The sequence below is a fragment of the Acomys minous genome (genome assembly GCF_964271855.1).
Source record: "Acomys minous genome assembly, chromosome: 16".
Taxonomy (NCBI): domain Eukaryota; kingdom Metazoa; phylum Chordata; class Mammalia; order Rodentia; family Muridae; genus Acomys; species Acomys minous.
The window spans coordinates 71703940-71717643 of NC_140498.1; the positions used below are offsets into that span (position 1 = coordinate 71703940).

The 13704-nt window shown below is 47.5% G+C and overlaps 1 protein-coding gene across 1 annotated transcript; it reads left to right on the top strand.

Moving 5' to 3' along the window:
- Positions 1-4981: 4981 nt before the first annotated feature.
- Positions 4982-8911, top strand: MOSPD3 (motile sperm domain containing 3). Its single transcript, XM_084761990.1, has 6 exons — positions 4982-5083; positions 5532-5804; positions 6054-6129; positions 6311-6540; positions 8437-8601; positions 8696-8911. The coding sequence occupies exons 2-6, from the start codon at positions 5600-5602 to the stop codon at positions 8725-8727; spliced, it is 708 nt and encodes a 235-aa protein (XP_084618116.1). The 5' UTR covers positions 4982-5083; positions 5532-5599; the 3' UTR covers positions 8728-8911.
- Positions 8912-13704: the final 4793 nt, after the last annotated feature.

A 13704-nucleotide genomic window follows, 5' to 3' on the forward strand; every position in this document is an offset into this window, starting at 1 on the left:
GAGGCAGAGGGAAGCGAATATCTGTGAGTTTGAGACCAGCCTGGTCTACAGAGTGAGTTCCAGGACAGCTGGGGCTACACAGAGAAACCCTGTCTCAAAAAACAAAAAATAAACAAATAACAAAAACTAACACACACACATATATATGTGTGTGATTTAAAAATAAGCAATGAGCCTGACATGGTGGCGCACACCTTTAATCTCAGGACTCAGGAGGCAGAGGCAGGTGGGTCCCTGTGAGTTCGAGGCCAGCCTGGTCTACAAAGTGAGTCCAAGACAGCCAAGGCTACACAGAGAAACCCTGTCTCAGAAAAAAAAAAAAGCAATGAGGTGGAGAGCAATTTAAGAATATACCCATTGCTGGGCGCAGCGGTACACATCTGTAATCCCAGTACTTGGGAGGCAGAGGCAGGCAGACCTCTATGAGTTCAAGGCCAGCAAAGCAAGCCCAGAACAGCCAAGGCTACACAGAGAAATCCTGTCTTGAAAAAAACCAACAACAAAACCAAAAAACAAAACAAAACAAAACAAAGCAAAGCCAACCTTCCCCCTCCCCCCCCAAAAAAAAACCCAAAAGAAAGAACATACCCACTGTTGACTTCTGGTCACCATGCTTATGTACACACACCACATACAAAATAAAGTAGAAGGTGACTGTGGAGGGTGGGGAGCTGGCTGTGTGGGTAGGAGCACTGGCAGTGGTTCCAGAGGGCCTAGGATCAGTTCCCAGCATCCACACAGTGGCTAACAACAGTCTGTAACTTCAGTTACAGGAGATTCAGTGCCCTCTTCTGGTCTCTATAGGCAGCAGCATGCAAGTGCTCACAGATCAACATGCAGCCAAAACACCCATACACATAAAAATGTAAGTCTTAAAAATCTCACCTCACCCCCAAATCCCAACAAGAAGTTGAGCATGTGCTGCCTGCCACCACAGTACTGGGGGGGTAGAAAATGAGGAGGAGTTCAAGGCCAGCCTGGGCTACACAGTAGTTGGAGGCCAAACCTGAGCTATAGGAGACTGAATCTCATGCTTTAAGAAGCTAGAAGCGGGGCTGGAGAGATGGCTCAGTGGTTAGGAGTTCCGTCTGCTCTTCTAGAGGTCCCTAGTTCCATTCTTAGTAACCACATGGTGGCTCACAATCTTTGTGATGAGATCTGGTGCCCTCTTCTGGCCTGCATGTGTACATGCAGGCAGAGCCTTCATATACATACAAGTAAATAATTTTTTTTTAAAGAGAAGAATAAGATATTGTCACTCATTGCTGAAAACACTGAGAAGGGGGCCACTGAGATGACTTGCTGCCTAGCCTGATGACAAGTTGTCCGCTAGTTCCACAAACGCACCGTCCCCCACACACACGAAATCAAGGCTGAGGAGATGGCCCAGTGGTTAAGAGCACTGGCTGCTCTTCCAGACGATCAGGGTTCAAGTCCTAGCACCCACATGGCAGCTCACAACTGTAATTCCAGTTCCAGGGCACCCAACAGCTACACACTGACTTACATGCAGGCAAGACACCAATAAAATTAAAAATAAATTATTAATGAATGAATGTACTTTTGAAAATTCTGAGGATGGTTCTCAAAATACAATCCAGTTTCACTGTGGGTCTTTGCTCTCACTACAGTCTTCTTCCTTCCTCATCTCTTAGAGTTATCTCTGGCCCCTCACTGTTCCCCATCCAGACCTTCATTATTGTTGTTGTTGTTGTTTTAAACAGGATCTTGCTATCCTGCTTAGCACGCCCTTCAATTTACTGTGTAGCCCAGGCTGGCCTTGCACTTGCAATTCTTAGTTTCCAGAGGAGCAGCAAGTACACAACCCCTGAACCATCCCTCCAGCTGCACCCCATCCTCCCTGCCACCTTTTCAGAAACTGAGCTGGCCACTGAACTTTAGGAGTTCCTCGGTGGGACTATAGGAATGCACCACTAAGCTGGGCGTGGCAGCGCACGCCTTCAATCCCAGCACTTGGGAGATAGAAGCAGGTGGATCTCTGTGATTCCGAGGCCAGTGTGGTTTACAGAGTGAGTCCAGGACAGCCAAGGCTACACAGAGAAACCCTGCCTCGAAAAACCAAAACCAACAACAACAACAAAAAAAAAAGAAAAAAGAAAAGGAAAAAAAAAGAATGCACCACTATGCTCCACATTTTTGCTTAAGAATTAGAAGTCAGGCCCTTGGGTTTGCAAACCATCCCCCACTTCTGGGTCAGTTCTGCTTCCGGACTGTACTGTTCCCTCTGTCTGGAATTCTTTCCCATAGATTCATTTTGGATTTCTTCCTAAATCTAATCAGATTTCTGCTCAAAGTTCATCTAATTCATTCCTTTGTCCTTGCCAAAAGGCAGATGACGGCTTTTTGTTTGTTTGTTTGGTTGCTTGTTTTTGTTTTTGTTTTTGAAACAGGGTCTCTCTGTGTAGCCTTGGCTGTCCTGGACTCCTTTGTAGAGCAGGCTGTCCTGGAACTCACAGAGATCCACCTGCCTCTGCCTCCCGAGTGCTGGAATTAAAGGTGTGTGCCACCACGCCCGGCTGTTTGTTTGTTTTAAAAGATCTTTATTTATTTATTTTTATGTATGAGTGTTCTATCTGCATGTGCACCTACATGCCAGAAGGGGGCATCATGTGAGCCACCATGTGGTTTCTGGGAATTGAACTCAGGACCTCTGGAAGAGCAGACAGTGCTCTTATCTGCTGAACCATCTCTCCAGCCCCAGAAGAGGTTTTAAGTACTGAAAATACAACAGAAAACCAATGTCCCTGGTTTTGGAAAGGACATTTTCTGGAGGAGAGATTAACAAATTTGATATCAAGTATCAAGATATGTGCTATAAAGAAAACAAGACAAGGTGGGTGCTCATGGCACACTCCTTTAATCCCAGCATTTGGAAGGCAGAGGCAGATGGATCTCTGAGTTCAAGGCCAATCTGGTCTATATCCAGGCCAACACAGAGAAACCCTGTTTTGAAAAAATCAAACAAAACAAAGCAAAAGCAGGATAAATCAGTTTTTAGAAAAGGCTTTCTCTCACTTACCAGGAAACTGAGACAGAGGGGAGAACATTCCAGTGGGACTCTAGATTAGAGAAGCATGGGAGAATGGCAAAGTAGAAGGATCCAGAGGGTCCTAGAAACCTACAAGTAGAACATTATGATAGGCAGATTTGGGCACAGGGGTCCCGCTCAAACTAAGGCACCAGCCAAGGACAATACAGGCGGTAAACCTTAAACCCCTACCCAGATCTAGACAATGGACAGAACACTCTCCACAGTAGAGTGGAGAGTGGGATATTACTTTCTCACATACTCTGGTGCCTCACCTTTGACCATGTCCCCTGGAGGGGGAGACCTGGTGACACTCAGAAGAAGGACAGCAGGTTACCAAGAAGAGACTTGATACACTATGAACATATACAGGGGGAGGTAATCCCCCTCAGGAACAGTCATAGGGGAGGGGAACAAGGGGAAAATGGGAGGGAGGGAAGATTGGGAGGATACAAGGGATGGGATAACCATTGAGATGTAACAAGAATAAATTAATAAAGGAGAAAAAAATTAAAAAAAAAGAAAGAAAAGGCTTTCTCATAAAAACAGCTTAGATTTATTTTTTCACATTTATTTCTTATTTTTGACTTTTCAAGATAGAGTTTCTCTGTGCAGTCCTGGCTGTCTTGGACTTGATTTGTAGACCAGCTTTGCCTCAATTTCACAGAGATCTGCTTGCCTCTGCCTCCCCAGTGCTGGAATTAAAGCCCTGTACCACCATGTCCGGCTTTACATTTATTTATTGCTGTGCACACTTGTGCACACTTACATATATGTGCTTGTACATATATGCACAAGTTCTGCTCACACGGGGGGGGGGGGGGGTTCTCTCCTCCTACCATGTGAGTCTGAAGATCCAACTCAGGGCTTCAGGGGCCCCACAAACTCCTTCACCAGCTGAGCTATCTTGCCAGTCCAGTGGTTAGTTTGGTTTTTGTTTTATTTTTGAGAGAGGGTCTATGTAGCCCTTGCTGTCCTCAAACTCACAGGAATCCACCTGCCTCTGCCTCCAGAGTGCTTGCATTTGAGGTGTGGGCCACCATATCAGCCCCACAATGTTTGCGGTGTTTTGAGACAAGACTTTATTACGTAGCCTTGGCTGGCCTAGAACTCTCAATGTGTAACTGGACCAGATCAGTTTCAAACTTGTGGCAATCCACCTGTACCTACCTTCTGTGCTGGGACTACAGGGATGTGCCTGGTTTCTTTCCGTTGTTTTTTATTTTGCTTTGTTGTTGTTGGTTTTTTTTTCTTCTAATCATCATATTAGTTACAGATAATTATGAGTTTTATAGAAAGAAAATTTCATTATGACAGTTTAATATAAAATATGAGTATCAATGTATTTTAATCACACTCACCGCCACTATATCTCTTGTCCCCCTCCCCCTCTTCCCTTCCCAACTAATTGTTTTCTTGGTGGTTCTTATTTTGGTTTTTGATGAACCCCTAAATTTCATTAGGGTTGCTTCCAGGAGCATAGGCAATTTATAGTGGTTATATCAATGAAGAAAATGCCTCTCCCTTCGTAACGACTATTAACTACGTATAGAAGCGGGGCTTCATTAAGCACTTCTTGAAAAAAAAAAGTACACCCAAAACTGGTTAAGATTCCTGCGTCACCCAGTTCTGCTTATCGACTATTGACTACTAAGTTTACGTCCCTGTGCACTCGTGTTTTCCCAGGCCCAAGCAGGAAGGAAAGAAAAGAAATGAATTTAAAAAAAAAATATTCTAGTAACGGCAGAGCTCAAAAAAAGAAACACAAACTTGTAGCCTAGGCTCGCCTCTCAAAGACACACTCAGACCAGAGCTAGAACCCGGGACGCATAAAATTCTTACCCTACGTCAAGCCAATCAGTAGAGTCGAGGGAGGAGAGTTTGGTCTTTGAAGAGCACCAATCAGCGTACACGTAAGCAAGACAGCATCCACCAATGAAAGTGGCCGTACGGCGGAAGTGCATAAAGGAATTCTCGGGAAGATGGCGCCCTTAGCCTGGCCACAAGTTAACCGGAGGAAACTTTGACCACAAGGTGACTATCGTAGTACGAGCGGCCATTCAGAGGCGGAATCCCGGGCAGGACACAGGCCGAACTTAAGCAAAAGGGTTGGGGACACAACTCGGTGGCGTGGAGAGCAGGAAGCCTCAAGAGGGCGGAGTCCGTCTGGAGAGCGGAGCGGAAACGCTCAGAAAAGGCGTGGCCAAGAAACGGGGCGGGCTTACTGCGCTCCGCACCAAAAGACCCGGATTAGGAAGCGAATGGGCGGGCCTGATTTTAGCCCAGTGGGCGTGGCCATCACGGCGCGGTTTGGGGGCGGGACCTATAGGAATCTGGGCCCATCTGGTAGGGGCAAGGGTTTGGGAACCCGGGTTTGGGGCTGCAGGATCCCCATCTAGCGAGGTTCTGAGGCTGTGGTGACATCAGGCCAAGCTCTGCTCACGATCTCATCCTGCCCTCGTCTCGTCCCTCACGCCACTAGCCCTAGACTCTAAGGCCCTCTTGCCCTCCTGAGCTCTGCCCTCGGATGTCCGACCACCCAGACCCCGCATGCGCCGTGGGGCGCCCCAGGACCAGGAGCTGGTGGGTCCGGGGACCCCTGGGAGGGGATGCCGGGGTTCCCCTCCTCCCTCAGGACCCGTTGTCCCGGTGCTCGTCTTTCCCCCGGATCTAGTATTCAGGGCAGACCAAAGGAGTGGACCTCGGCAGCTGCTGACCCTCTACAACCCCACGGGAACTGCGCTTCGTTTCCGAGGTGAAGAGATGGGCGCCTCAGAGCTGGGGCTCCCGGGAATTGGTAGCAGGGTACGGGAAGACTGTGTGGGCTGGAGGAGTTAGTCAAGTTAAGAGGCAAGATGCTCAGCTTTGGATCTGAAAAAAAAAAAAACACAAAAAAAAAAACCCACATGTCTATCTCGGGGGTGGGTGGCTGACTGAAGGGACTCTGGTAAAGCACCGTGAGGGAAACATGCCTAAGGTCTCTTTATGTGTTTTTATCCCACAGTTCTGTGTACGGCGCCTGCCAAATATACGGTATTCGATGCGGAAGGATATGTAAAGCCTCAGTCTTGCATTGATATGTGAGTACGGAGGGTGAGGAGGCAGCCTGGCATCCCTTGCCACCTGTTGCTTTTGGTCTGAGAACCTGTTCACCTGCTGACTGCAATCAGTCTGGGTAAAAAAAAAAAAAAGTTTCCGGGGGAGGAGATCTGGATTGACTGGGTTGGTTGCCTCTCACTTAACTTCCTCCCAATGGGTCAGTGTGATACGGCACGTGGCCCCCATCCCCAGCCACTATGACGTCCAGGACCGATTCCGAATTGAACTTTCTGAGGAGGGGGCTGAAGGACGAGTGGTTGGACGGAAAGACGTCACCTCAGTTCTTCGGGCCCCAGCGTACCCCCTGGAACTTCAGGGACATTCTGAGCCAACGCCCAACCCAGGGCCTCCTGTGTGGACCGGACCAACCCCAGGCAGACATCTTCAGGAGAGTGAGTTGAACAGATTGTGTGTGTGTGTATGTGTGTGTGTGTGTGTGTGGGGGGGGGGGTGTTGTATATGCGTATCACGTGGTATGTGCCTGTGGGTACTTGTGCATTAGTGTGCATGTTTGTGGGGGCCAGAGGTTGTTTTTTTTTTTTCCTCCAGTCTCTCTGCACCTTTATTTGTTTGAGGCAGGGTCTCTCTCTGAGCCTGAAGCACATACATTTGGCTAGGCTAGATGGCCAGGTAACTTCAGAACCTTCAGAATCCACCTGTCTCTGCCGCCCAAAGACTGGGATTTTAGGCACACGCTGCCAAACCCAGATATTCAGTGTGCCCTGGGGATCTGAACTCAGGTCCTCATGCTTGCACTGTGCGCCCTGAGTGACTGAGTCATCTCCCCACAGGTCTCATTTTCTGGCAGTACTGGGGATTGACCTTGTCCCAAGCAAGCTCACTCTACCACTGAGCAATAGCCCCAGCCCTGCAGTGGGGACTCCTGAATTCCAGAGGGAGGGAGGGAGGGAGGGAGGGGGAGAGATAGAGAGAGAGAGAGAGAGAGAGAGAGAGAGAGAGAGAGAGAGAGAGAGAGTCTCTGTGTCTGTGTGTGTGTGTGCCTGTGTCTTTCTCTGTGTGTGCGTGTCTGTGTGTCTGTGTCTGTGTGTCTGTGTCACTGTGTGTGTGTGTGTGTGTGTGTGTGTGTGTGTGTGTGTGTGTGTAGATGATCTGGGTAAAGTTTTCTATCAGGTGAGAGGAAGACGACTTTGTAGTTGTTCTGGCTCCTAGCGTCTGATCAGGGGGGCAAGTTCCTCCCCAGCTCCAGCTGGCTCTTCTCAGGTGCCAACCACGTTCAGCTCAACGAGAAACCTGTACTGAGCCATCAGCTCTTGTGTGTAGGATATGGGAGGCAGAGAGATCCCTGCCTGTCAGCCCAGGACACCAAGAACACAGTGCTGACGGCAGGAGGAGGAAGAGGGGGACCAGAGTACAGAGGGTCTCCTGTGGCCTCAGGACAGAGGCGCCAAGGAGGAGAGGGCACTCCCAGGGCACCTGCAGAGAACGATAAAATGTAAAAACACAAAGACCAACATCATGACACAAGCCTGGGGCACCACCACTACTTGGGGGTTTGCATGCAAGGAAGGAGGACTGCGGGTTCTAAGCCAGCCTGGGCTACATAGTAAGACTTTGGAGAATGAGGGTTGGGGCTGAGAGTGTTGGGGAGATCGCTCCGTTGGTCAAGTGTTGGCTACATAGGAGGACCTAGCCAGATGTGGTGTTGCACATCTGTAATCCCAGCACTCTGGGAGGCAGAGGCAGGTGGATCTCTTGTGAGTTCGAAGCCAGCCTGGTTTCTAGAGTGAGTTCCAGGACAGCCAAGGCTACACAGAGAAACCCTGTCTTGAAAACAAAACAAAAGAAAATGAGGACCTGAGTTGAGTCCCAAGCACCCATGGCACGGTAACATTGTCTTTATAATTATAGTTCTGAGGAGACAGACAGGCGGAGCCAGTCTGACAGACAAGTCCTGGTCCCATTGAGAGATCCCATTCCCCAAAAACAAAGTCGGCTGACTCCTGAGGAGCCACACTTGAGATGGACTTCTGCCCTCTGTAGATAACACACACGTGTAGGTGTACCCACCCACCCACTCCCGCATATGCACACTCAAGACATAAGCAAAGCTGGAGATGATGGTATTGCACGCCTGTAATCCCAGCACTTGGGAGGTGGAGGCAGGAGGACCAGAAGTTCAGCCATCCTTGGCTACATAGTGAGTTTGAGGCCATCCTAGACTGTATAGCATTTCAATAAACCCCAAGCAGCATAGCTTCATCTTTCTTGTTCACCCTGACGCCTGGCCGGCCTTGGGCCACCTGCGCTCACGTCCCCTCCTTTTACAGATGCCCCCCAGCAGCTGGCCACCAGCTCTTTCCTGCTCTTCTTGCTGACAGGCGTCATCTCTGTGGCCTTCCTGCTACTGCCACTGCAGGGCGAACTTGGCAGCCAGCTGCCTCAAGTCCTGCACGTGTCCCTGGGACAGAAGCTGGTAGCAGCTTACGTCTTAGGTGAGCACAGTGGAGGAGCACCCGGGCCCACTTCTGGAGAAAGGACAGGGGAGGAAAGCTCCTGCATGGACTCTCTCTCTTTTCCCACCCTCAGGCCTCCTCACCATGGTGTTCCTCCGGACCTGAGCTCTCAGCTGAACCTGCCCCCCCCCCTCCCCTTAGCTGGCAGGGACCTAAGGCAGCCACTGTGATGTTTGCACCCCTTCTCCCCCCTTTCTGCCCACCCGCCAGCTGCATCCTCCCCACAACAGACACCCAGGGATTTATACTCATTTTCCACGTTGAATTAAATAAATTTTAAAAATCAAAATGAGAAATGTAGAATGTGTGTCCTTGGCTTCCCACTTTTTAAAAAAAGTGTGTGTGTGTGTGTGTGTGTGTGTGTGTGTGTGTGTACACATGCATGTGGAGACCAGAGGTCTACATCAGGCGTCTTCTCAGTTGCCTCTGCATCTTATTGATTTACTTTACATCAGTGGTTCTCTGCCTTCCTAGTGCTGCAATCCTTTAATATGGTTTTCCATGTTGACTCTCAACCATAAAATTATTTTAGGCTGCTACTTCATAACTGTAATTTTGCTACTATTATGAATTGTAATATCTGCGTTTTCTGATGGTCTTAGGTGACCCCTGTGAAAGGGTCCTTTAGGGTCCTTCAACCTCCAAAGGGGTTCTGACCCATAGCTTGAGAACCACTTGCCTTACATTGTTTGAGTGTGTGTGTGTGTGTGTGTGTGTGTGTGTGTGTGTGTGTGTGTGCAGCGCTCACATACAACTTTCAGAGTTGGTTCTCTCGTACCTGTGAATTCCAGGCCTTGAACTTGGTTCATCAGCCTTGGCGGCAAGCGCCTTTAACCACTGAGCCCCATGCCTTAATTTTTGAAGCGAGGGCTCTCCCTGAATCCAGAACTCACTGCTTGCCTAGGATGGCTGCCCAGTGAGCTCCAGCAGTCTGCTTGTCCCCGCCTTCCCCGTGGGGAGGTTTTACATTCACGCAGCTGCACCCGTTATGAACTTGACAGGTTCTAGAATTACCAGGAAGATGGGCAGCTGGGTACCAAGAGGAGGCTTATCCTGATTAGGTTAATTGGATGGGAGGATCCACCCTGTGTGTGGGCAGCACCATACCTGGAACATGTTGGGATACACTGTGTGAAGATAGGTCTCTGGCCTTCCTCACCTACCTAAGGCAGTCTCTGATTGGCTTTAGTAAAGATCTGATAACCAATAGCTGGGCAGGAAGTGGAAGGCAGGACTTCCTGGTAGAGAGAAAGAGATAGTGGGGAAAATACCAGAGGTGGGGATCAGTGAGTGGGCGTTGGGCAGGAGCAGAGAGCTAGACCTGGCTGTGGCAGGATGGAGACAGAATTAGTCGGTTTAGAGGAGCTTCGAAGTAGCCCAAGTTAAAGGCCTAAGCTTTTAAAACACACAAGTGTCTCTGTGCCCTTATTTATGTGTATCCTCTTATGTATATGTGTCCTCTGGGTCCATAACAGCCCAGCTGCATTTGGCGCCCATCACAGGGCTTGTAAATCCACACTTAGAACACTAGATTAAGGGGACTTGGAGCCAGTGGCGGTTTCCTAGCAACTGAGAAGCCGGGAATGGGCGGGTAGCTAGATCCTTTTAAGAGTGGGGTGGGGTGGGGTGGAGCCTCTGTGCACAACCATTGTAAGTTCTCCCAACTATGGCATCGGGCGGGGTGGGGAGGGTCGGCCCCTTCCTGTCCTGCGGGGTGAGTGAGCAGAGGTCAGCGGCCATGAAGACAGGCCCCGACTGGGAAGCATATAGTGAGCCGCGCTGAAAGAGCACCTTCTTGGAACCAGTAGTATAGTACATTTGAACAAATAGCTTTTCCGAGGCAGGGTTTCTCTGTGTAGCCCTGGCTGTCCTGGAACTCGCTCTGTAGACCAGGTTGGCCTCGAACTCACGGAGATCCTATTGCCTCTGCCTCCCAAGAGGGCTGGGATTAAAGATGAGCAGCAGCAGCACCACCACCAGGCAAATGGAAACATTTTGCAATGTGCTTAGATGCTGAAGAAAAAAAAATATTTAGTTTGGAAATAATATGATGAAGTCTCCAAAGGAAGGGATTAGAGAGATTAAAAAAGAAAATATTTTTCTTTGTTAAACTATGAAAAACCAGCCGGGCGTGGTGGCACACGCCTTTAATCCCAGCACTCAGGAGGCAGAGGCAGGTGGATCTCTGTGAATTCCATGCTAGCCTGGTCTGTAGAGTGAGTCTAAGACAGCCAAGCCTACACAGAAACTCTGTCTCAGGGAGAAATTAAAAAATATATATATATGTAAATGAATATATATATATGAAAAATGCTATGGCAGAAGGCATTTGGACCACATATGGTTTTATTTTGACTATCAACATGGAGTTAATTATGATATGTTCTGTAATGATTTCAATTTTATATATATATATATATATTTTTTTTTTTTTTTTTTTTTTTTTTTTTTTTAAAGAAAGATCAAAATAGGGCCAGGCATGGTGTTGGACTTCTTTAATCCCAGCTCACAGGAGGCAGAAGCAGGTGGATCGTTGTGAGTTTGACGCCAGCCTGGTCTACAAAGTGAGTCCAGATCAGCCAAGGCTACACAGAGAAACCCTGTCTCGAAAAACCAAAAACAAACAAGCAAAAAAAGAAAGATCAAAATAAAGCAGACTTAGATAAGGAGAGGATAGAAAGATGGAATGCTAGGTTACAAGTGATAGAACAGAAATTAGAGGCGCTTTTAAATCAGAATAAAAAATTTCCTCAAGTTAGCCCAGAGGAATCTAATTTGAAACTGCAGTTCCACCTTATGACAAGACTCTAAGATGGATGGCAGTCCAGGCCCATTAGAAAACCCACAATTGACTGACTTTCACATGAACTCTGGTGCCCCATATTTGACCACGTCCCCTGGATGGGGAGGCCTGGCGGCACTCAGAGGAAGGATAACAGGCTACCAAGAAGAGACTTGATACCCTATGAGCATATAGAGGGGGAGGTGGTCCCCTTCAGTCACAGTCATAGGGGAGGGGAGTAAGGGGGAAATGGGAGGGAGGGAGGAATGGGAGGATACAAGGGATGGGATAACAATTGAGATATAATATGAATAAATTTAAAAATATTTTTAAAAAAAGGAAAACCCACAATTATTTTTCCAGCTATGGTAAGAGATGTAGCTCCAGATGAGAGAAATCCACAAGGTTATCACGAATTTGGGTGGCAGCCCACAGAGGCACTAGACTTAAAGAGATTTAAAGACACAATAATGCCTTATGGCACAGATTCAGCTTACATAAAACAGATGCTTAATAACTGGGTCACACATAATTGTGTAATTCCAAAACATTGGAGAAATCCGGTGTCGGCCATCTTAGAACCTGGCCGTCAACTACAACAGCTAATAAGGTGGAAAAGATGAGGCTTCGGTTATAGAGCAACGAAATAGGACTAGAGGCGTTGATATTGCCAAGGACCCGTTGCTCGGTACAGATGATGTTTATTGATACCACCTTAAAGCAATATTTGTGTAGTAGCGCTAGCATTTGAGAGGCTATTAGGTCACTAAGGGTCAGATCCACAATCATTTAAGGGTGGATTAAAATACTGTGGATATTGAATCTAATGTTCACAACTCAGTTGTGGCAGACCATCTCAAAAGATAGGAGAGCTCAGAATGTCCGTGGCTGCGGCTGTAAAAGGTCAGGTCATTTCCCAAAGGATCGTGGACAAATAGTTCCTGAGGATAAAATTTTCTCTAATGATAATCCAGGGAGAAAGTTTTGCTCAGGACCTGGCCAAAAAAAAAAAACAAAAAACAAAAAACAAAAAACAAAAAAACAAAAACAAAAAAAAAACCAACATGAGCCATTCATTTCCTGTCAGCTAAGGAAAACTGTTCTAGAGAACAACTAAAAAAAAAATTAATAAATAAAGCCTGAAAGGACAGGCAGCCCTGCTCAAAACAAAACCATTTAACAGAAGTAGAGCAGCCTCTGTAGATAGACCAAAGATACCAGCAAACAGATATTTTGGCCCTCTTCTGGCCTGCAGGTATAAAGCACTCACATACATTAAATAAATAAATAAATCTTAAAAAAAAAATCTGCCCTTAGTCAATATGCCTAGCCTAAAAGAAAATATCTAATCCAGTCAGCTATCGTCGTCAACTTGACTGTATCTTACATCAACTAAAACCCGTGCCACTGGCTTTGAACTTTTTCAAACCTACTTTATTTGGGGTGCTTTAATGCTCACACCTCCCTTCCAACCCACCTATCCTAGACAGAAGAGAAAAGAAGTTAGTAGGAATAGAAGAGATAGACTTTTTTTTATACTCAGTTCCTTGGAGCAATTCCACTGGCATAGTCGGCTCGATTCCAATAGACCAGTTAAGCAGTAAACCAGCAACGCCGTGCCGATGACTGAAACCTCAGCCGCTGCAACTGGAGCAGCAGCCAGATACCTGAGCCTTGAAGCCTTTGCTGGAGACTACAGCTGACAAGTTTTGGGATTTTGCACACCCTGCTTCAGAGGGCTAACGTTCATGGTGGCAGAACTGAGATGGCAGGTAACAGGGAGCTGAAACAGTCCCCAAGAGCTCACATCCCAAACAGAGAGCATGCTGGGAATGGCATTAAGTCATCTAAAACCTCACATTCCACCCCAGTGACACACATCTTCCAATAAGGCAAACAGCCACCAACTAGGGACCAAGCATTCACACACCTGAGACTTATGTGGGACAGCACATTCAAAGCAGCACAGTTCACCAGCTGGAGTTACAGACAGTTGTGAAACAACGGAAGTAGACACTGAGAGTCCACGTCACATCTTCTGGAAGGTCTCGGCAGTATTTTTCAAAATAGGATCTTGCTATGTAGTCCTGGCTGGTCTGGAACTTTCTTTTTTCTTCTTCCTTCCTTCCTTTTTGTTGTTGTTGTTTTGTTTTGTTTTTCAAGGCAAGGTTTTCTCTGTGTAGCCTTGGCTGTACTGGACTCGCTTTGTAGACCAGGCTGGGCTCGAACTCACAGAGATCCACCTGCCTCTGCCTCCCGAGTGCTGGGATTAAAGACGTGCACCACCACTGCCTGGGATT

Coding starts and splice junctions, on each gene's coding strand:
- MOSPD3 (XM_084761990.1), top strand. CDS start 5,600: ATGCGCCGTGGGGCGCCCCAGGACCAGGAGCTGGTGGGTCCGGGGACC. Junction 6,541..8,436: donor AGGCAGACATCTTCAGGAGA/GTGAGTTGAACA, acceptor CTCCTTTTACAG/ATGCCCCCCAGCAGCTGGCC. Junction 8,602..8,695: donor GGTAGCAGCTTACGTCTTAG/GTGAGCACAGTG, acceptor TCCCACCCTCAG/GCCTCCTCACCATGGTGTTC.